This window comes from Ruditapes philippinarum, unplaced genomic scaffold, assembly GCF_026571515.1.
Source record: "Ruditapes philippinarum isolate M1 unplaced genomic scaffold, ASM2657151v2 ctg2771_1_1_1_1, whole genome shotgun sequence".
Classification (NCBI taxonomy): Eukaryota; Metazoa; Mollusca; class Bivalvia; order Venerida; family Veneridae; genus Ruditapes; species Ruditapes philippinarum.
In genome coordinates, this window is record NW_026857981.1 from 21,242 (window position 1) to 45,971 (window position 24,730).

A 24,730-nucleotide genomic window follows, 5' to 3' on the forward strand; every position below is an offset into this window, starting at 1 on the left:
TTTTTGTACATTTTTTTTTGTACTTTTTAATAAATAAACTCCCTGTTTGCTTTTTTGCCCTGTCCCCCTTTTTTTTTGAGGTTTTTCTGGGCTCCTTGCGGTAATCTTGTTGCTTGGGCTGTGGGGGTTGCGTTTTTTTAACCACCCCCTCGTATCCGTTTTAATTTTCCTAGATAACTAACCATTATTATTTCTCTGACCGACCTCCCGCCTTGTTGATCTTGTCTTGTCTTTAAGGTTTCTGTTTCTCTATTTTCTTAAATAGACAAAACACCCAAAAACCCAAAACGGCAAAATTGAAAATGTTGCAGGCTCGGTTTGTCTGAGCCTCTCCATGGACGGTAGTGGTCACTGCATGCTATATAACGAGCCGTCCTCCCTTTTGAAGAGTACTTGATCAAGAAATGTTACTCATATTATCTCCAATTCATTGATTAAATACAAATAAAATATATTGAATGTTTTTTGTTGTCATTGAATATTAATATTTAAAATGTAGATTAATTGCTTTGAAATAATAAAAAATAAGATATTAATTACAATTACAGTATATACACTAGCTTTAAAAGCGTGAAGTCATATTACACACGACACTTATCCAAAAATATAAGGGTGGTGAGCTTGTGCCATTGTTGTCTGTATCCATTGCGAATACTTGAAAACGTCCTGAAACACGATTGGCCTTGCTGCCGACTTACAGTCCAAAGGATAAGAAACAAGCCCTGGAAATGAATAAAATATTTGATCACAGTATTGCTTTTTGTTATTGTGTTTAACGTTGCACCAACACGACTTTCCAGCTTCAATGATTAAGGACGACCTCGGGTGTCCTTCCGTGCGTTATTTCAGATACAAACGGGCATCCGAGGAAAACCACCTACGTTCCGTAAGCTAGCTGGATAACTTTCTCACATGAAAGAATACATAGACACGGATCAAACCTTCAGCGATGAGAGGCTAATTGACCGTAACCACTTCACCACGGACGCCCCACTCCTTATGAAGCACCGATACTGTAACACACCTCGTTTAAGACATGTATAAATTACGAAATAATACAGTGATTTACGTTATAGAAATATAATCGATTTTTTTTTTCTCAAAGAGTTTCCATTCGCTTATTATTTAAAAAGATAATGAAATGCAGCCATACCTTGTATATACCAGATTCCGTTGTTGTCCTTACACATTAATGGACTGCCAACGTCATCCTTGTGAATAAAATAACATTAATAAAAAAAAACAGGTGCTTCAAACCATGTGTAAAAGTTTGAGATCCTTAGATTTGACATTCTCATGAATATATATCTGTAAATACTAGTTTAATCTTACAAAAGCATAATTAAACTTAAGGTTTACATGTATCTTATGTGTATCTTTTTTCTAACTCTAAGCCTGCTTGCAGTAACTTAAGGACCCTAATGAACATGCGTTTAAAAAAGAGAGAAATAAAAACTTTTTAAACAACGCACACAACCCACGACAAAATTGAAAATGTTGCCCTGAACGAGAAAAAAATGAGCGGAACTAAATGAAATGGAATTTTGGAAGAGGATCAGAGGTTATGAATCCTGAAAATCACAGATAAGCTGTCGAAAGACACAATTAAAAAGCACGCAATATATCCTAAGGGTGATTAAACATAGACAAAATAACAATTATAATTTTATCAAATAATGATGTCACAGTAGAAAACACCCTCTTACATGGCATAATTTATGCTAAATTCAGTGATTCTTTTAAATGTTGTGCTAACAAAATGTTTCTTTTAATGAGAATAAAAAAAATATAAATAATCTTTTGTTGTTGTGCATTGTTATAAAAACTTTCAGCGAAAATCACGATAATTATTTCACAAGTTTATAATATTATGTATAACATTTAGCGCTTTTTAAAGAAAATTAAGGCTTCATTCAACATGTCTGTCCCTATTGAAGCAACTTAAACCAAATAGATTGATATGTCTCCCTATTAAATCATGTACAGTAAGCTTGAAATTTATCTGAAATAAACGTTTGCAATTTAATCGTATCAGAAAATCTTGAATTAAATAAAATTAATATTCGTAGAATGTAAGTCCCTCATTCCCGAAATATTACCGTTAGATTGTGAACAAATATTGCTGCTCGAGTGATGTCCCTTGAGCAACTGTCATGTATGACGTCATTTTAAGTTTTAAAGCGCGAAAGTTTCGGAGGCGTAGGACAGAAGGAAGGAGAATTGACAATACATAGATTTATCGGTAAGTAACCAGTTTCTTCAGCGTACTTGTTTCCTTATCATTACTATACTGTTGTGGTCCTGGACAACGCTGGATATCATAATATTCAGGCTAAAAACATGAATATTGTTGTTTTGTTAAGCATTTTATTATGTCACTTTCAAATATAATAATGTATTCTATGTTTTCTACGTAGTACATTTTATACAAGCAAGAAATATTTCTATTAGTTCACTTTAAAGATAGAGTTTAATATTGTTATAGTGATCTATAAAATAAATGCCTGTACAATAATTATTTCATATTTTACTTTCAAATTGACAGATGTTCCACATCTTCTACAAGGAAGGCTTATGCACAAGCGTGGTTACGCCATCACAGCATTTCATTTCAAGAAGAACTGCTGAAGGTAGAATTGTTGGCATTATGCAAGCAACAGCAGGTGAAACCAACATATGTTGTGGATGAGATGCTAAGCGCTCATGGACATTGCTCTATCCGACTGCCGCCATATTATGCAGACCTTGATTCTATTGAATTCATATGGTCACATCTGAAAGAATATGTTGGTCGGAAGAACTTGAACTTTCGGTTATCAGATATTCGAGACCTTGTTACCGAAGCTGAAACATCCATTACATCTGAGCATTTGGCTGAGTGCTGTAGCCATTTGGAAAAGATAGAAGCAGAGTATTGGAGAAGTGAAAACATCCCATAGAGTAGATTGAATAGAGAAAATAAGAATCCCTAAAGAAAGTCCAAAACGACAAAATTGAAAATGTTGCAGGCTCGGTATGATTGAGCCTGTTCATTGATGGTACTGTCAGGAGCAAATTACCGACCACGCTTGACCCTGTTGTCATTTCATTCTCCGACAACAGCAGCAGCATTTATTACAGTGACGACGAAACCGACAAAGCCTCAGAAACCAGAAAAACAACAGATACAGCAGATGGAATTTGAAATGTTGTATCTTTGTATCTATTGCATATTTTGGATTTCATTTCTATGCAAAAAAAAGAGATTAAATTGAAGATACTTCCCTTGAATGAAACAAGAGAGCCATGATAATCCTGAGTCTGTCACCAGAAACAACTGCTTTTCGGTGTTGAAAATTATCCATTGTCAATATTTTCTAATAGTAAACTTGAGCATAGAAAATATTTAAACAATAATTTGTGGCAATGCGATGACCTGGGGCATCTAAGCTTTAGCTTAAACTTTTGTTTTGTTTTGTTTGTTTTGATTTTAACGGCACGTAACACAAAACTGGCCATATCCAGCCGAATGCTATAAAAGGCTTAAAATGTTACGTAAAACTTTGTAAATGACAATAAAAATGAGCCAATTAGATCCTAGAATACAAGTTTATCTCTTTCAAATCATCAATGATGTTTTTTGATGGAATTGTATTAAAGAGTTCTTTGAGTGAATTTACACAATAAAATATGTTACGGGCCTGTGAAAAATCATGACATTCAAGAAGAAAAGGCTTGACAGTAAAATTTTCATGACAAGCTACACAGAAAGGGGCATTGTCATTCGTGAGGAGATAAGAGTGGGTAACTTTAGTGTGTCCAATTCGGCATCGAAGAAAAACTGGTTAATCATGGCGGTTTGACAGAGATAGAGATGGTGACACATAACGAGAAGGGTTTATATCGTGAAGTTCATTAAAAACGGCATTGTCCCAATTTGCTTTCCATTTAGATGATACGAGTTAATTTATAGCTGGTCTAAAATCACAAGCAGGTAACAATAAGTCATTTCCTTTGAAAATTTAATGATTGTATAGCTAAAGCATTTACTTTTTCATTTCCTCGTATAACTACATGACTTGGGATTCAATATAATTTAACATATTTGTTTATGTATATCATGTTATCGTAAAAGAAGTTTCCTTATCATGACATTGTCAGATTTTTTTATCTTTAATTTATATTAAAACAGACAGCAAGTCAGAAAATATCACACATTTATCATGGGTATGCTGTCCTATGTATGACAATGCTAAATCTATAGCTTTTGCTTCAGCAGTAAAAAATTATGTATTATCTGGTAACCTCATACTAGATGTAAAATTATTTTCGAACACAGCCGCACCTACTTTTGAACCGTCCGTATAAATATGTATAAAATCTTCATGTTCTTCCTTAATTGCTAGAAACTTCTCTTTGAAATGTTCAGGTGAATTTGATGACTTTTTTACATTTGAAAGGTTAATATTTATTTTCGGGGAATTATAAGTCCAAGGTGGAACATCCTCATTGTCATTTTGAAGGATACTGTCTGTATTTATTTTAAGTTTATCTCAATCATCTTTTAAACGACGGCCTACTGGTTTGATTTCCTTTGGTTTGTTAACAAATTGTCCAGTATCACTTGCTTTGAAAACAAGCAATAATTATAATCATAGTATTGCAAGCAATTCATAAGTCCCCTACCGGTTAGAGGCCCAGCAACATTCTGATTGGCCATTGGCCATTAAATTTTACCAGTGAATGAATGACATGAATGAACTTAAATCTTTTGAGTTCTAAGTTTGTCTATATCACAGTAATGTGTTAAGTTTCCCTGCATAGTAAGGAAATTATGTTTATACAACCTTGTCATATTATTACGATGTGGGATTTTAAAGTTAATCCTTTAAGGAATGAAGGAAGTTCATGCGGGACATAATTCTGGAAATAGTTTTGGTAGAGTATTTAACCTTCTCAAAAATGTTGAGTGATAATAAGAAACATATATATGAAGTTTTAAGTAGATACATTAGGAAATAAAGAAGTTATTTAAAAAAGACAACATTTATTTTCATAAAAAATCTAAGTTCAAATGAGGTAAAACTGATAATTTTTGTGCTAGAGTTGTAAACCTTGTCACATATGATGTGGTTGATGACCAGAAACTTATATTTAAAGTTTTAAGTAAACACCTTAAGAAAAAAAGAACTTATAGTTAAAAAGCTGAAAAATTTAAATCACAAATCTTGAAATTCATTTGTTACCATAGCAACCAGAATTTTCAACATAGGAAGAAAAGAAAAAGACGTGCATAATCTCCATACTGCCATATATCCATATATCAAGTTTCATAAAACTATTTTTAGTAATTTTTGAGTTATCACTGGATCCAGTTTATATGTTAAATTTGCCATATTTTCAGACTATTTGTTGCCATAGCAACCAGAATTTTCAACATAGGAAGAAAAGAAAAAGACGTGCATAATCTCCATACTGCCATCTATCCATATATCAAGTTTCATAAAACTATTTTCAGTACTTTTTGCGTTATCGCGGGATCCAGTTTTGTGGACGGACGGACTGACAGACAGACAGACGGATGGAGGGTAAACCTCTAGTCCCCTCCGGTTAAACCGGTAGGGGACTAATAATGTTTTTAGCTGGATTTTTTCTATTATATGAAATTCTAGTTGCATATTGAAGTGATAGCTTTTTTCGACGAAGTTGAAGCGATGGTTCCACAGCTTCCGCATATAGATTTTCTACAGGTGAGTGCGAAAAGTACCTAAAGTTAAACGTAAACCCTGGTGATGTATGGTATCTAGCATTTGAAGATATCATTTTCTTGCAGACCCATATACTACAGAACCATAATCTAATTTTGATCGGATAAGACTTCTGTAAAATTTCAGTAATGTGGAAGAATTTGATCCCCAATTTGTACTTGATAAACGGGGCCAATCAAATTAATATGAGCAAACTTGATAAAAGACTACCTAAGAATGCTACGAACAAAATTTGGTGATCATCTATCAATAAGTTGTTTAGAAAATGACGTTTAAATGGATTTCTATATTTAGCTTAAGCAGCCCCTAAGAGGCGCCAATCAAATGATTATGAGCAAACTTGATAAAAAAAACTTCACTTTCCAAGAATGCTACAGACAAAGTTTGGTGATCATCCATCAATTAGTTCTGTAAAAGAAGGTGTTTAAATGTATTTCTATTTTTAGCTTTAGCAGCCCTTAAAAGGGGCCAATCAAATTAATATGAGCACCCTTGATAACAGACTGCCCAAAAATGCTACATACAAAGTTTGGTGATCATCCAAACATTAATTCTGTAGAAGAAGATGTCTAAAGGTTTTCCTAGCCAAAGATACCGCTAAAAGGGGCAAATCAAACTAGAACTGCCACTGTCATGGCGTGAATACCCACGCATACCACTTTGTCTAAATCAACAGTAGCCATTTAGAGCTCAAGGACAACCTCCCTGCCAAATCTGAGATTACTTAGCCATTACATTGCTAAGTTATGTATTCTACATGTTCAAATGTGAAAATGTTAGAATCAATACACTGCGGACAGGCATTCTTAAGCATTTGAGCAGACAAGCTTATTATAGTAAAATCCCTGTGACCTTGACTTTTGACATAGTCACCTTAAAATCAAAAGGGGTCATCTACTAGTCATAAATAACTTCAATACTAAATATGAAGACTGTTGACCAAAGCATTCTTAAGCAATTGAGCGGACAAGCTTTTTTATTCAAGGTCCCTGTGACCTTGACCTTTGACCCAGTGACTTCAAAATCAATTGGGGTCCCCTAATGGTCATGATCAACCTCCATGCCAAATATGAAGACAGTCAGTCAAAAGTTTCATAAGTTATTGCGCAGACAAACGTTTTGAAGTCAAAGTCCCTGTGACCTTGAACTTTGACCCAGTGACCTCAAAATCAATCAAGATCATTTACTAACCATGACTTAACTACATGCCAAATATGAAGATTTCTGGTCAAAGGAATCTTAACTTATTTGGCAGACGAGTTTTTTTAGTCAAGGCCCCTGTGACCTTTATTTTAACCCAGTGACGTCAAAATCAAAATGGATCATCTATTAATTATGGCTAACTTCCATGCCAATTATGAATACTGTGGGGCAAAGGAATCTTCTTAAGTTATTGAGCGGACAAACTTTTTAAAGTCAAGGCCCCTGTGACCTTGACTTTTGACCTGGTGACCTCAAAATCTAATTGGATCCTCTACTAATCATAACCAATCTAAATTCCAAATATCAAGACTGTATGTCAAAGGAATCTTAAGTTATTGGGCGAACAAGCCTTATGAAGTCAAGACCCCTGTGACCTTTGACCCAGTAACCTTAAAATCAATATGGATCATCTACTATTCATGACCAATCTTAATACAAAATATGAAAACTGTAGGTCACAGGAATCTTAAATTATTGGGCGGACAAGCTTTTTGAAGTCAATGCCCTGTGACCGTTGACCCAATGACCTCAAAATCAATAGGGATCATCTACTTATTATGACCAATCTAAATACCAAATATGAAAACTGTGGGTCAAAGGAATCTTAAGTTATTGGGCGTCAAGCTTTTTTAAGTCAAAGCCCCTGTGACCTTGACCTTTGACCCGGTAACTTCAAAATCAATAGGGATCATCTACTATTCATGACCAATCTAAATACCAAATATGAAAATTGTGGGTCAAAGGAATCTTCAGTTATTTGGCGGACAAGCTTTTTGAAGTCAAGGCCCCTGTAACCTTGACCTTTGACCCGGTAACTTCAAAATCAATAGGGATCATCTACTATTCATGACCAATCTAAATACCAAAAATGAAGCATGTGGGTCAAAGGAATCTTAAAGTATTAGGCGGACAAGGAAAAACCGACGAACGGCCGGACGGACATTCTTACCAGAGCTACATTATGGGGTTTTCTTTTGTTATTTCTTTTGTTCTTTTTAACCCCACAATGGAGAAAATAACCCCACAAGAGAAACGGAATGAATGACATCAAATACATCTATTGTTATTAGACCAAACCCCATAATGAAGCTCTGGTTTGTACGGGGCGATGGCCGGACGGACAAGCTGATTCTAATATGCCCCCCTTACAACTTTGTTGTGCGGGGGTATAATTAATATGAGCAAACTTGATAAAAGACTACCAAAAATACTACAAAGTTTGGTGATAATCCAAACATTAGTTCTGCAGAAGAAGATGTCTAAAGGTTTTTATATTTTAAGCCCTAGAGACCCCTAAAAGGGGCCAATCAAATTAATATGAGCAAACTTGATAAAAAACAACATAAAAATACTTCAGACAAAGTATATTGATTATCCATCAATTAGTTCTGTAGTAGAAGATGTTTAAAGGTTTTTCTATTTTTTAGCTCTGTTTACCCTAAAAGGGGTCAAATGAAATGACATGAGTAAACTTAAGTTTGACTGTCACAAGAATGCTAAGACAAATTTTGAAAGAAACCTGCCAAGCAGTTTTTAGAGAAGAAACGTTTTGACGCATACAAACTTTTGTACTTGTAGCTTCCCTGGAATTGGTTTCGGCTACTAGCTATAAAACAAATAAACAAATATATTCAAATCAAAATTTATACAACCTTCACATTTATCATTTTTAGTTCAATTTAACTATTCATCAAATGGTTGAGAAAAAGAATAAAAAAGACCAACTCATACCCGAAGTTTTACTTAAAGTATTCTTGTTGGTCTTTTTGTTTCATAAAAATTTTCTGGATTGGGAGTTCCGATGAGTTTGTACGGCAAATACTTCATATATAACCGTTATCAATATTTGCAATTTATATCCGGACGTAAAATTTCTTTCATTTAAAATTTTCTTAGACTTAAAATAAAAAATTTCCAATATAAAGATATGCTAAAATGCAAGAAAAATTATATTTTTAATAGTGGGGTTTGAATGAAAAAGAAGGCAATGAAACAGAAGCTCGGTTACCGCGAATACTCCCGACTATTTTGGACCAGCAAAAAGAAGTTATATCTTTTGTAGTTTTAGAGCTATGTCCCAGACAAAGTTCAAAGTGTGATAATTCCAAACTAAGACAAGGCAGTATTACTCTTTTTTGCACTGCACTTCTACTCAATGAGATCTATCTGCCGACTTGCGCGCGACACGTCGTCTCAATATGTCGATCATTTCTGTGAAATAGTTGGAAATCTGACTTCAAATAACGAAGTTATGGGCCAGACCCGGTTTTGCTGCAAGGTCATGCTGTGACCTTGACCTTCAAGGTAGCGCGAGACACGTCCCGTCAATTTGGTTATCATTTCTGTGAAATAGTTGTTAAATCCGACTTCAAATAACGAACTTATGTGCCGTACACGATTTTGCTTTAAAGTCATGCTGTGATTTTAACCTTCAAGGTAGTGACCCAAATGTTGTGCGCGACACGTCGTCTCAAAATGGTGATCATTTCTGTGAAATAGTTGTACTTGTTGAACGATTTTTCTTTAAGGTCATGCTTTGACATTGACCTTCAAGTTAGCGACCCAAATATTGCGCGAGACACGTTGGGTCGGACACGCATTCGGGACGTACGACGGACGGACTGACGGATTAATCTAAAGCATGTTCTTCTGTAAGAAGAATAACAAAAATGTTAATTTAATACTTTGCAATATTCTCAGCCATAATAAATTATATCTTCGGCATTTAAAGCTACACTTGAGGGTCTCGATAAGCATTTGGGCACCTGTGAAAAGCTTTTCTATAGAACAAGAGCGCGAAAGAGGAAGACTGGGCGACGAGAGTGTGCAATCTTTTGGACAATACATATAGAACCAAAGACGAAATTTTGCAAAAACAATGAAAACAATGCCTCTCACGACAAAGAAAAGAATGACAACTTGGCGCCAAAGGCATTGTTTCATTTAATAAACCTTTCAGATACCTTAATGATGTTTTTAATTTAGATAATCCTTATTTTCATCGAATGATGTCTTACATTGATTCACATTAACTACAACTTAATAAAATGAACTCTTGAAATTTTAGTTCATCATTTTTAGATCTTCATGTTATTGTCAACAACAATTTTATACACACACAATCTGTGATAAAAAGAGATAACTTTGCGTTTTGTATAGTTAATTATCCACATTTCAATGGAGACGCACCCCATCAGTTAATAAGATTCGCTAGAGCTAGTAAAAACGTCAAGGATTTCAACGAGCAGTATATTTCCATTACTAGGAAGCTCCTTAAGCAGGACTACCGCTATCATAAATTACGGAAATATTTTACAAAATTTTACAATCGTAATTTCGATTTAATTCCAAAATTTATAGTGTTTTAAAAAACACTTCCGCGACAAGGGAAAAACAAGCCTGATTTTTATGGCGCTGTAATTTACAAACTTGTAAGATCTTGGGTAATGGTAATGTTTCTGCTGTTTTTACTACCCATAATGATTATACATTTTATTAAAATAGGTTATTACCCTACTATTTAAGACATACTGCATGCTATGTATTAATTACTAAACTTTCAGATGAAAGCAGTAAGTCAAGACAATGCCGAGATAAGCTAGATGAGACATCATTATTTTCTACATTGCAGCGCTTTTAAAGTCTTTGCCCCAGTCACATATTAAATATATGCAAAATATTGCAAAAGAATCTATACAAGAGTCACTGATCAATGTACAGGATCTTGCTCAGCTGGAAATTAATGACTTCGTGTCTACAAGATTGTTTGTTGAGGGTAGTAGACGACAAGCAGCTCACGCTCCTCTTAAAAAGAATAATCCACCAACTTTTGCGTCACTGTATGACGTTCAAAAAGGCAGAAAAAATAGAAGGAGAATGGCAAAGCCCTGAAATATGATACACAATATCCAACAAGAAATGACGGCGTTCGTTAACCGCGTTTAAAGCCGGTCGCGTTGTCGATTTAATATCGTTTCTGCAGATGTATCGATTGCACTTGCAGAAATGGATGGCACGCTTAGGACTGGAAATAAAGTCGATACTTGCCAACTGTATTACAGAAGGAGGGTCCTGTCCAGACTCTATCACCCCTCATCAGCCAGGAACAATCTATTGACGGACAAGCACTTGTTGCAGTTGGCTAGCCTATTATGGCTATCAAATTAAATGATTTCGCTGACAGCTTTTGTAATGCCATGATTCAAATCGGTCGTGCTTATACTAGGAAAGACATATACGTTAATCGCTGTAGGGAACTCTCCGTCTCCGTCTCCGACACACCCAAACCACCACAGCAGGGCAACCAGAAACCATCACAGAAATTATAAATCAGTTGAGAAATTGCAGCACTTTGAAATCAGTTTTGATGGAAAAAATCAACGCAAAAGAGATTCTAGAAAATAGCCAAAATGTACGGTTTTACAGTGACATATATATTTGTAAAAATATCAATAATATTTATTACTTACAGCACACAATCCCTTTCTTTGACTCTGAAAACCGGCGCATATTTGCCAAGTGGAAGATCTATTAAAATTTTGGTATTCTTTCTCACATATCGTATCATCTAAGATTTGAACTTGAAGTTGATTTAAAATTTCCTCATTGCCTGTACCTGTAACAGAAATGTATTGCAAGCATGAACCGTGAAATAGAGTAACGAGACAACAGATCCTTGCATCGGCAACAGTGAGTACGGCGCACGTCGTAACAAGAAATTCGATGGGAATGACCTGTTAAAAGTCTTTGCCATCCTTACATTTTCTTATTTGGTGAACTCGTACTTACAAAGTAAATATCTTGCACATTTTTGCCTAATACTTTATAAGAATGATGAATTAAAATACAAGCATTAACCAAGTATATACAGAAATAAACTTGTAATTACGAAATGCTAGCTGTGACAATTTAAAACTTCAACTTCATAAACTTGCACTTTGAACTTTACGAATTCACGATTTTACACGCCGAGCTACGTGTACATACATTTACGAATGCACTATTCCTGCAACAAACTTCATGAATTTACGAATTAAAGTTCATGAATTTATAATTTAAATTTAATGAAATCACAATTTCAACTTCGTGAACTGCTGAAGTTATGCACCGAGCTAATTTTGATTTTTTACACCAAGAGCCGCTTTAAACTATTAAAGGACGTTACACTTTACCTCGAGTACTACCCCATCCAGCCACGTAACAAACTTCACCGACGGCAAAAGCGTGACCGGGTTTCGACAAACATGCTGGTTTCGTATGCTCGTTGTAACTGTAAATTGTATAAACGAACTTTGACATATGGAATGTTTTTAGTATAATTTATACTGTTACAATTTACTCATCGTCACTTTTATTGTATTAACTTGTTTGGTCATTGCGCACGGTCACACTCTGACAACATTTCTTGATAATGACAAAATTGCAGATTCTATTGATTGAGTCTGTAAATAAGGGATAATGAAAAAGTTCAATATACTTCACGCCCAAACCTAGAACCGGCTTGAGCGGTATTGTATTCTGCGAAACCAAGCTTGCTGGAAGTACCAACATGTTGTTAGGATCCCCCATTTTCTTATTATAACACGATTAATTTAAGCTGAATGACAGTGCAATGTACTACAATTATGTTCTTTTAAATCAAGAAACGTAATAGGAGTGCCAACATGCATTATCAGTGTGCCCATACCACGTGACTTGACGTCCTATTGACGAAGAACACTAATTTATGATTATACTGTGCTTGTTATAATGTCGTATCACACAGGGGTACCCAAGGTCTTCTTCCACCATGGGAGTAAAACTAGAAAGTCACCATATGACCTTGACTTTGTCCCAACAAAGATACGGTAGTAATAAAAAACTTTTCCCGTAGCTTAATTTGGGTATATTTAATAAAGAACGTACTTAAATTGGAAGTGTCGAATGGAACGGTTAATTACTATTTCTGCTTGCCATCATGCTAAAACAAGAACCGGTTAAACAGGGTGATGCTCCTCGAGAAGGTTTTGGACACAGGAAAGTATAAACAAAATGAACAAAGGGCAAAAACTCCAAAATAAGGCAAGGCAGAGTTATGGCTTTTGCACTGCACTTCTATTCAATGAGATCTATCAATCCATAATGTTTCTTGATGATATCTCTTATAGTTTCAGAGTTATGTCCCGGGGAAAATTCAAAGTGTAAAAATGAACAAAGGGCAATTACTCCAAAATTAGACAAGACTGTTATTCTATCTACATTCAAAGTTTCATGTTGATATCTCAGATAGTTTTATCCCGGACAAAAGTCAAAAAGTAAAAATAAACAAAGGGCAATAACTTCAAAATAAGGCAAGGCAAAGTTATTGTTCTTTAGGACTGTTTTTTTTATTAGGACTGTTTTTTTCTACCTAATAACACCTATCTACCTACAAAGTTTCATGTTGATATCTCTTATAATGTTAGAGTAATGCCCCGAACAAAGTTCAAAGTGTCAAAATGAACAAACGGCAATAACTCAAAAATTAGGCAAGACAAGAGTAATGGTTTTTTAACAATGCACTTCTACTCAATGAGATTTATCTACCTACAAAGTGTAATGTTGATATCTCTTATACTTTTAGAGTTATTTCCCGGACAAAGTTCAAAGTATAAAAATAAACAAAGGGCAATTACTCCAAAAGTAGACAAGACTGATATTCATTTAGATCTATCTACATTCAAAGTTTCATGTTGATATCACAAATAGTTCAAAGTTCAAAATGTAAACATAAACAAAGGGTAATAATTCAAGTACAAGGCAAGGCAGAGTTACGGTTCTTGTGCAATGCACACCTACTCAATGAGATCTACCTACCAACAAAGTTTCATGTTGATACCTCTTGTTGTTTAAAAGTTATGTCCCGGACAAGAAAAGCGGACGGACGGACAAAGCGGCAACTATATGCTCACCCTTCGTGGAGCATATAAAGAAAAAAAGACGTCACATGGTGTCACTGGTAATGACAACACTCGTAAGCAACGAATTGGTTGTAAAGTAAGTAGGTATTGTGTAAATTTATCTTAATCACTGTGGAACCCGGGAATTTTAAAATTACGCCCGATATACAAAAGGCAGAAGTGTGCAATTCTTTGGCCGAAATAAGCATCTTGGTAAGTAAATGAACTTATATTTTTATAGCAATTCAGATTGGAAGACATGAACTTGAGCATATAGAAGGTGACGCATGTCATTTGAGAACTAATTTAAACAATTTCAGGAATTCAAAGTGTTTGTAATTTGCATGATTCCTGAAATACATTTTTATGATGATTGGTTTGATACGTAGAATTGTTTTTGATTTTTTCTTGTGTTTCGAATAATACTTTGTATTATTGTGTCAAAAAAGTAAAAAAAGGTTTATGAGTTGTATGTATTTGTATATCTTGATTTATGAAAATGTTTACCTTTATGTTTTTCATGTCTGTATTGTTACTTGTTTTTGAATGTTTACATGTTTTGTGATGTCTGCCTTGTTGGATTGTCGTTTACGGTAGGTGTTTTCTCACCTCCATTCATTGTTTACCCCTTCCCTCTCCCATTGTTTTATCCCATTCCCTTTTCACCCTTACAGCTCTTATCCCTTTGCTTACCATATGGTCCCGTTTTAGATTATATTATTTCACACATTACATGTCCCTCTCCTCTCGCCGCCCTTACGTCCACTCCAGGTTTTTGTTGGGTGTCTTATGGGTGCCCTACTTGGGTGTGTCGGAGGCTGCGTCCTGTGAACGTAGCCTTTGACTTGTTGATCTTTATTCTTGTTTTTTTTTTAAATAATTTTTTAGTTGGGTTTTACGTCGGACCATCACAGTATAGGTCATATGGCGACATTATAGCTCTACTGAAAGAGGAAGACCTCAGGTGGCTCTCCATGCGTTATTTGGCTAGTTTGATAGCTTCCTCATATGAAAGAAGCCAAAGTCCCTAGAGGGATTCGGACTCGCAGGGCCCCTAGCCTGTATATATGTGATCAAATATTTTATAGTATGTTATTGTATACTACTAACCTTTACTAAGCACCAAAGGTTCCCTCACTATTATAAAATGATTTAATTATTTTTAACTTTTCAAAGATTGATTCAGCAATGTTTTAGATTCCCCCAGCCAAAATGCAAGATGTTTTATCACCACGTGGTCACGCGAACCATGTTTGTTTTTTATCTCGTCTGAGCTAGGTCAGGGTGAGCTTTTAGGACCGTTGAATGTCCGTCAGACATCGTCCATCGTCTGTCGTCCGTCCATATTTGTTCGTTAACACTAGTGGTTACATTGCCTCATTCATCATCAAACTTTGTCAGGATGCTTGTCTAGGTAATTACTCGGATGAGTTTGAACATGGGTCATCTCAGATGAAAAACTAGGTCACAGGAGCTAAAAATAGAAAAATCTTGTCAACACTCTTGTGGCTTCTGTTTTGATCCAAATAACCTTGAACTTGGTTTGCAATTATGATTTTATGATTTCTAGGTCAAGTTCGAATATGGGTCACCTGGGGTCAAATACTAGGTCACACCGCTCTAATATGAAAAAAACCTTGTTTACACTTGTGGTCACATTTTTGACTCAATTGTCATCAAATTTTATTGATATGTTAGTCTAGATAATTGCTTGGATGACTTCGAACATGGGTTATCTCGTATGAAAAACTAGGTCACAGGAGCTATAAATAGAAAAATATTGTTAACACTAGTGGCTTCGGTTTTGATCCATATCCTGGAAATTTGTCTGAAATTTTTTTTATAATTTCTTTCGTCAAGTTTGAATATGGGTCACCTGGGATCAAAAATCAGGTCACACCGCCCAAATATGAAAAAAACCTTATTAACACTCTGGTGATCACATTTTTGCTTCAATTGTCATCAGACTTTGTCAGGATGCTTTTCTAAATTATTGATCGGATAAGTTCGAACATGAGTCATCTCAGATGAAAAACTAGTTCACATGAGCTAAAAAATAGAAAAATGTAATTAACACTCAAATGACTACTTTTTTGATCCAAATATCCTGGAAATTGGTTTGCAAGTTTGTTTTGATGATTTCTATGTCAAGTTTGAATATGTGTCCTTTTGGATCAAAATCTAGGTCACACTGCCCCAAAATGGCAAAACCTTGTTTACGCTCTTGTGGTCCCATTTTTTAATCAATTGTCATCAAACTGGTGTGAGGAGTAAAGTAAAGTAAAGAATGTTAAATTTGTCGAAACATAAAACTGACATCAAAATCATTTGTTCGACGGTAATCAGATAATTACACTTAAACGGTTAGTGCTTAAGAAAGTTGAGAATCGTCTGTTTTATGTTAATTATGAAATGAGCTGGTGGTCTGAAAAATTGTTCACTAAGAAAAGATCATGATAAGGTAATAATTGTCATTGTTCTGTGTAACTAGAATTTGTCGTATTTTGCTAGAATTTAATAAAAATGTAAAACGTTCTGATTTGCAAGGAAACAAATATGGTAAACACGACCAACAAGGAAAGGTGGCGCACAATGAACGCAACCCCTACACGATCCAACAACAAGGAGCCCAGGAGGACCTCAAGCAAAAGCAGGCCAGATCACAAGGCACAGCACGGACCAGATGATCACTTAATAATACATAACCCTATTTTGGGATAAAACACAAATAAATCAAATACAAATATAATTTAATCAAAATAAAAGGATCAATTTTAGGATCAAAATCAAGATTTAAATACAGTAGAAAATGCCCATATCTTATAATTAACAATAAATGTAATCTTAAAATTCATAAACATGCTTTCTCAAGTCCAAGTTATTATCAAATATTTAATATTTGAAGAATATTGAAGTTTTTAAATTCGATCCTGATCTTGATCCATAAATCTAACTGAACACGTTGCCTTAAAATTAAAGAATTTGTTATAATTGTCTATGTACAAATACAAAAATTAACACTTACATAATTGGTTGTGATGTAATAATAAGGGCAACGTCACAATACAAGGATGTGGCGTTGTATGAAGGATGTATGATAACCCGACTGATTCCGTAAAACTGTTCGTGGGGGTCCGTAGTTGCTTTGTTATACTCTCCAGCGTATATTCTCCAGTACTCCAGGTTAAGATCATTTAGGGTGTAATTTGGTCTAAAAAATATTTTTTTTTTACTTTCAAAAGTAAACATCTAGATGAGGATTTCAGAGGCTTTGTTTTAAATAATATAATGATCTTTACGTAATGTTTGTTCTCTTATACGATCAAACTGGGTGGTACAAACAAACAAACAAAAGAAACAAAAAAATGCACAATACTTTTGATAATGCTATTATTACTTTCATAAATTGTAAAAGATAATAAAACATTCAAAATGATAAAGAATAGATCATACCCTTCAAAGTTTTGAGCCGAAGTCAGAATCACATTTGGATGTAATAACACACCTGAGCCTGTAACGAATCCTAGGTCATCAGCGATAAGGACCTGCCAAGAAGCAATTATTTACAATTTGTCAAAAAAACTATTTTATCTTATTTAAATGGATTGATCTGCAATTTGCTCATTTTCGAACGATGAGTGTTTGAAATATTAATAAAAAACAACAGAATACTTATTTCTTGACAAAAATATGTTGATACAGGTCTAAGAAATAAAATTATACCTTTTTGTTGTAGAACATAAATTAAGGATGGGTAATATAAGATCATGTATAGTGTAAGAGTTAATACAACATTATTAGATCCGCCTGAGGGTGATATATAAAACAATAATAAAAGCTAGGTAGTTATGTGGCAATTAACAAAACTAAGTGTTACAGCAAATCAAGGATCAGCTTATTACAGGACAGTTTCCCAATTTGCTTTATCTTAAATAAATGTAAAACGTGATATTCTTGTTTACAGCTTGCTCATGATTGAGAAAAATTTATTCACAGAGGGTTTTATATATTATATTAAAAGGCGTATGCTGGTGTTACTTGTAGACATACTATATATAGCGAAATGAAAACGTTTAAGGAAACGATGTCGGCAACCCAATATCTCTTTGTTATGCCTAGCATACGCCTATAAATTGACTTATATTTGTTTTGTCAATACTGCACGTGTTTGAAGCTTTTATAGACAAATGGTTGTAAAACGACAACGTTTTTACCATCCATGGCCATGATCCGGGTCTAGCAGGTGTCCCGCCTACAACACGACTGGTAATTGGTTGAACAACAGGTATGCCGCATCCGTGGGTTGCTAAATGACAACAAATAATATCATTGCATAATGGACTAAGATGAATTTAATTATTGAACGTGCACCTTGATTTTTATGCCCCCGGGCAAATAGTAATTGAACCGTCCGTCCGTTCGTCTGTCCGTACGAGGTTAACCTAGAACGGCAAGTTGGATTTTTCTTCAGTTCTACCTGTACCAATGGCTTCTAAGTTTACACACTTACTAATCAATACAAAGTACATGATCTGAGCAAGTAACATAACTCTGGCTTTCATATTTACCAAGTTATTGCTCTTTTCAGCACTTACAAAATGAATAATGGTTAACCTAAAACGGTAAGTTGGAAATATCTTAAGTTCTATCTATACTAATGGCTCTATAATTTCCACACTTACTTATCAATACAAAGTACATGATATTGCCAAGTTATATAACTGTGTCATCCATATTTCCCAGTTATTTCCCTTTTTCACTTTGAAAATAGGGCCTTGTCTGGTTAACCTATTTCAGCAAGTTGGATTTATTTTAAATTTCTCCTAATTGCTTAATTTCTTTAATGATATCTTTCATATTTAGTAGGTGGATATCTTTTATGGTCCACTAATTTTTTTGTGGAGTAAGCGGTCTCTAGGGTCAAGGTCACTGGTTTAAAAAATAAATATAAACATTTTTGCTCATACAGCCTTTATTTTTTAGACTTTATGTCTTAGTTTAATACAAACATGCCAAGGGAGGTCCTTCGACATTATTTATAATTGATAGAAACATAAACTTTGATGGAGTTAGTGGTCAGTTGGGTCAAGGTCACCAGTGCTAAAAGTAGATTTTTACACATTTGCTCATACAGCCTTTATTAAGTGACAGATTTATTTTATATTTGGTAGGAAGATAACTTGCATGGTATTCATCCTTTTGATTGGGGTAGGGATCAGTGGGTCAATGTCACTTGTGCTAAAAATAGATTTTTACACTTTTGCCCATACAGTTTTATTTATTGACAGATGTATTTCATATTTGGTAGGAAGATAACTTGCATGGTATGCTTCCTTTGGATGGAGTAAGGGTTCAGTTGGGTCAAGGTCACCAGTGCTAAAAAGTAGATTTTTACACTTTTGCCTATACAGCCTTTATTTATTGACAGATGTATTTCTTATTTGGTAGGAAGATAACTTACATGGTATTCTTCTTTTGGATAGAGTTAGGGGTCAGTTTGGTCAAGGTCACAAGTGCTCAAAATAGATTTTTACACTTTTGCCCTATACAGCCTTTATTTAATGACAGATGTATGTCATATTTGGTAGGAAGATAACTTGCATGAAGTTGAATATTTTTCAACTTCACAAGTCAGAGCAATGACTTGGCAACTTATATTTTTCACAATTACAAAATGCCATGACTTTGTCAAGCTATATAACTTGCGTTTACAATTTTTTGGCAATTTTTCTGTCCATAACTGAGTGAATGGGTAAACATTTTTTGAAATATTGCTACTGACAAGAATCTGAGCCGTGGGTATTTGTGTTTAACAAACACGTTCTTGTTTGAAATACAAACACATTTTTCCGTACCGATTTGAGACAGTGCATCGTTTAAATTATATTTCATTTTCAACACTCAGATAATTTTGACTGGCACTATCACGACGATTTACATTTAAAAATAACTAGAGTCTAAGTACGTACGTAGCTTTGTGGGCGGTGGTTTCAATGTAAAAGCCTTTTTTGAGCCACTTCCTGTGAAAAAAGAAGGAAACTTAAATTTGTGAACATAACAATCTTTCAACGATCATATTTATTCATCTCTCTGGTGTTTTTTTTTATAATTTTGTTGTGCTTATTAAACTTTTAAGGTAATTTCAAGGCAGATTACTTAAAATATATCAGTCTTTTTAATTTTATTTTTACATTTGGTGTATGTTTTTGTTTTACTCTTAATCACAATATAGAATTTCATGTTATTCCAATTTACATTTTTGATACACTTTCAATTAAAAGAGAATGGGCCCTTCTTAAAACATATAGTATGCTGTGTTTTAAAGATGTGCTATGCTCATCTTTGAGTAAAATATTTTCATCGAAGAAATTTATTAAAACCTATAAAATTCCTACTGAATATATCTAATTTAAATAAAAAACTAGAAATGTGTCCATAGGACACGGATGCCCCCACACGCCACTGTTCTGTCAATCTTATGACTCTAGGTCAAATATTGTTTGGACTACATGTGCCACAAGTTGAAAACTAAAAATCAACAAAGGGCCAAAATTCTGTTAAATTTGGTTGCAGCAAAAATTCCTTCCTTTACTACCATCTACACATTAAGGTTGTTCATTCCTGGAAGTTTATGCAAAATCTGCCATCCGGTTTTAGAGGAGTTGCATTCACAAAATTTCTACATACATGTAGTATAATGTAAAAAAATCAACAAAGGGCCATAATTCTGTTAAATTTGGTCGCAGCAAAAATTCCTTCTTTTACTACCATCTACACATTAAGGTTGTTCATCCCTGGAAGTTTAAGCAAAATCTGCCATCCGGTTTAAGAGGAGTTGCGTTCACAAAATTTCTACATAGTAAATAGTGAAAAAAAATCAACAAAGGGCCATAATTCTGTTAAATTTGGTCGCAGCAAAAATTCCTCCCTTATCTGCCATCTACACATTAAGGTTGTTCATCCCTGGAAGTTTAAGCAAATCTGCCATCCGGTTTAAGAGGAGTTGCGTTCTCAAAATTTCTACATAGTATATAGTGAAAAAATCAACAAAGGGCCATAATTCTGTTAAATTTGGTCGCAGCAAAAATTCCTTCCTTTACTGCCATCTGCACATTAAGGTTGTTCATCCCTGGAATTTTAAGCAAAATCTGCCATCCGGTTTAAGAGGAGTTGCATTCACAAAATTTCTACATAGTATATAGTGAAAAAATCAACAAAGGGCCATAATTCTGTTAAATTTGGTCGCAGCAAAAATTCCTTCCTTTACTACCATCTACACATTAAGGTTGTTTATCACTGGAAGTTTAAGCAAAATCTGCCATCCGGTTTAAGAGGAGTTGCGTTCACAAGATTTCGGGACGTACGGACAGACGGACGGAGAGACGGACGGACGGACGGACAGACGTACGGACACTCGGACGGACAAGTGCAACGCTATATGCTCCCACTCTGTGGGGGCATAATGAATAAAACTATGCATTGGATATTTCATTTTTGATTATAGGACAAGTAAAGATGGTCTTTTCTTAAAAAAAAAAAACCGCCAGTTATATATTAATATTGTGACGACCTATAGTGTGTAGAGTTTTAAATACAGCATATCCACTTTGTGTAAAGTCAAAACATGTTAATTTTTATTTACAAAGAGACTATGTAGCAATTATCAATATTTTCTGATATCAAATTTGAGCATAGTATATCTTTAAGGACATTTGGTATATGTTAAGAATAAACCGCTCATTACCAATTCTTGAAATTTTGGCCTATGACTTAAAAGACAGTTAGCTCCGTACCTAGGTCACAAATAAGAAAATGCCGCCGGGCGGCGTCTGTTTCTCCAAAAAATCGCAATATCGGCCGGCGTCCGTCCGGCGGCAGTGACTATCGGACGGCAGCAGCTGAAAATTGTGCTCATCGGGCGGGCGCCTTCGAGTTTTAAGTTATACTTAAAAGCTAACGGCGGCCGGACGATAATTTTTGGGGTCACTGAGTATAAATATCATCGAGCGGACATCGTTCGGTCGCCGGGTGGCGACCGGGCGATGATTTTTTTGATCGGGCGATTTTTTGTTCTACTAAAAAAGCGTCCGATTTAAAAGGCGCCCGGGCGGACATCGGCCGGGCCCCGCCCGGTGCCTGAATAGAGACAAGTAGTCAAACGATTATCGCCCGGTACCCGGACGATTCATGTACAGGCACCGGGCGGTCATCGTTTTATCATCCGGCGACCGGGCTGCTTGTGTTTGTTGTAATTTCAGCTTGAAGAAGTTGTAATTGCCTCAAAAATATATTTGTGAATTTCTTTTGAATACTAGTATACATTAATTTTTCTTCAATGTCCATGCGAATGTCTGATTGATTTTCGCCTTCTACGGCCTCGATACTGGTCGTTGGTGACTCGCTGTCAACAACACGGACCAACTCCTTGACCTTCCCCTTGGCTTTGGCAGCTGACTTCTTTGCTGGCATAATTACAACTAGCTGATTTATCTAGGATGTCATTAAATGTAAAGTCATTGTCGCCCGGCGCCCGCGCGGCAACCATCCGATTCACTTTTAAATCGTACAGGCACCGTACGGACATCGGGCGGCGACCGCCTGATCCGTTCAATTTTTTCTGTAAAATCTACTCGGCAAAAATCGCCCGACGACTGTTTCATTCATGACCACGCAAGGTATCAGATTTAAAATCGCCCGGCGTCCACGACATCAAAAAATCTGCCGATTTTATAAAAATCGTTTAATCGGACGGCGCCCGTTTTATTTGTGACCTAGACATAAACCCGACCTTCTCCCCGAAAATAAAGGCCTCATTTGCCGTCATTACATTACTCTCAAAGACAAGACCCAAATTTCTTCGATTGAAATGATTGTTATCACTTTATTAGATCATGCAAAGTTGAAATAAATTCTATGCACTATTTTCAATCGTCCCAAATAAGACTAAACAAAAATGTAACAAACGCTTTTAAATTTAGGTCATCATTTCGGCATGTGCATTTATAGTGCTTCATCGTCGGTAGAGCAATTGAATTTCTACATCAACAGCATCACTTCTATTACAATGATTTCAACTTCTCTTAAAAAATTACCTTTCAATACTAGAATAAACCTCTACCTCACAGAACGTGTTGCTTTGCAATGATTGTGCTATAGTTTTATAGCTTTATTTTAAAAGGTTCTTTTTCTATTTAATTAAGATGAATAATAATTATGTTCTTAAATATTAGACTGGAGTCTTTAGCCAATGTTAGTGTTACTTTAGCCGGAAATGTCATAATTAATTAATCTGTTAAATGTCGCGGTTTGGATTGGAATATCCGTCTCAAGTGGACACGCCCATTAGGCTGTAGGTTTGCTGAATTGCCGCCCTTATGCGAGTTTCCAAGGGACGGATATTCTGATCCGAACATAAACCTTTATCAGATATTTTTATTGCATATTCTACAATATCATATTTGAAATATTTACCTGAATAAAACGTGTTTCTACGGTAATTTATGTTATTTTATCCGCAACTATTTTCTTGAAACAGCGTATATATATAATCACAACTTCATTCATAACGCTGAAATTACGTCATCATAGGCACACATTATCATTCTTTTTCATACGCAAAATTGACGTCAGTTAACGCTGTTCACTCATAAAATGCGTTTTAATGACGCCATTGTATCGCACGCGACTTATCGGTATAGGTAAATGTTTGATATTGAGTTATGTAGGCGGCGGTTATATGGCACTTACTATCACAATAAATATAGGCGGGGGTATAAATATATTGAACACATTTTTTACTTACCTAACAAAGAGCTCTGCAGTAGAATTAATACGACCATAAAACATTTGAACAGCATCTTTCTGGTCTGAAAGTGTAATTTTAGCTTAAGTGGTTGAAATTACATTTAGTCCAATAAAATCGTTCCATGTTTTGAAATTCTTCGGTACATTTAGTATAAGTTTAGATTTTGTTAGACAGCATTAATGTAAATAAATCTGACAAGAGCGACGCATTATTGTTTACCTAAACAAACACTTTACTACTAAGTGGTTGAAATTATGTTTTGAATCTTTACAGCGTGCAAAGTGTGATACACTGACTTTACGGGATAGTATTTTATGACAATTTACTGTTGATTAAATGTACCAAAGAATTCGAAAAACGGAATGATCTATTGAACAAAATGTAATTTCAAACACTTATCAACGTATCAAATTTGCACTGTTTAAAGTGAATCTATATAGTTATAGATAAGTTTGTTTGTTTGATTGAGGTTTAAGTGACACCGACACAGTAAAGGTCATATGGCGACTTTCGCTTTACCGTTGGAGGAAGACCCCAGGTGCCCTTTCGTGCATTATTTCAGGCATGAACGGGCACCTGAATATTACTACCGAAGTTCCGTAAGCTACCTGGATAGCTTCCTCACGTGAAAAAATCCAAAGTCCCTGTCGGGATTCGAACCCACAGCTATGAGGGGCAAGTGGTTTGAAGTCAACGACCTTAACCACTCGGCCACGGACGCTCCCTAGATATAGGTAAGAATAAGTTAAGTCAATATTATTGAAATTAAATTTTTTTCAAGACTGACGAAAATTAACCAACACTTAGTATACAGTATATCTACTGTTGGTCATTATTCATGTAGATTCATATTTTATAGGAGAAATGGGAAATATTTAAATCTTAGAATCATTGACAAAAATGAACATGATGTAATTTTACCAAACATTTTCCGACCACATTATTAATATTAAAACATTTTTTTACTCACTTTGATAAGCAGCTGTCTGGTTAAGTATTTGGGTCTTAAATGATTATTAATTCATTTTGTCTTATCTAATGCTGTGACGTCACATCTC

General features: G+C 35.0%; 1 protein-coding gene across 1 annotated transcript; it reads right to left on the reverse strand.

Moving 5' to 3' along the window:
* Nucleotides 1-199: 199 nt before the first annotated feature.
* Nucleotides 200-24,730, reverse strand: LOC132751649 (chymotrypsinogen A-like). Its single transcript, XM_060741851.1, has 10 exons — nt 24,643-24,730; nt 23,670-23,733; nt 19,837-19,887; nt 18,082-18,173; nt 17,321-17,412; nt 16,893-17,078; nt 12,122-12,219; nt 11,420-11,565; nt 1,154-1,211; nt 200-722 (listed from the first exon to the last, which is right to left on the reverse strand). Exons 2-10 carry the CDS (start codon nt 23,722-23,724, stop codon nt 595-597), a joined length of 906 nt encoding a protein of 301 aa, XP_060597834.1. The 5' UTR covers nt 23,725-23,733; nt 24,643-24,730; the 3' UTR covers nt 200-594.

Coding starts and splice junctions, on each gene's coding strand:
- LOC132751649 (XM_060741851.1), bottom strand. CDS start 23,724: ATGCTGTTCAAATGTTTTATGGTCGTATTAATTCTACTGCAGAGCTCT. Junction 11,566..12,121: donor TGGATGGGGTAGTACTCGAG/GTAAAGTGTAAC, acceptor TTTCTGTTACAG/GTACAGGCAATGAGGAAATT. Junction 723..1,153: donor CGGAATCTGGTATATACAAG/GTATGGCTGCAT, acceptor ATTCATTTCCAG/GGCTTGTTTCTTATCCTTTG.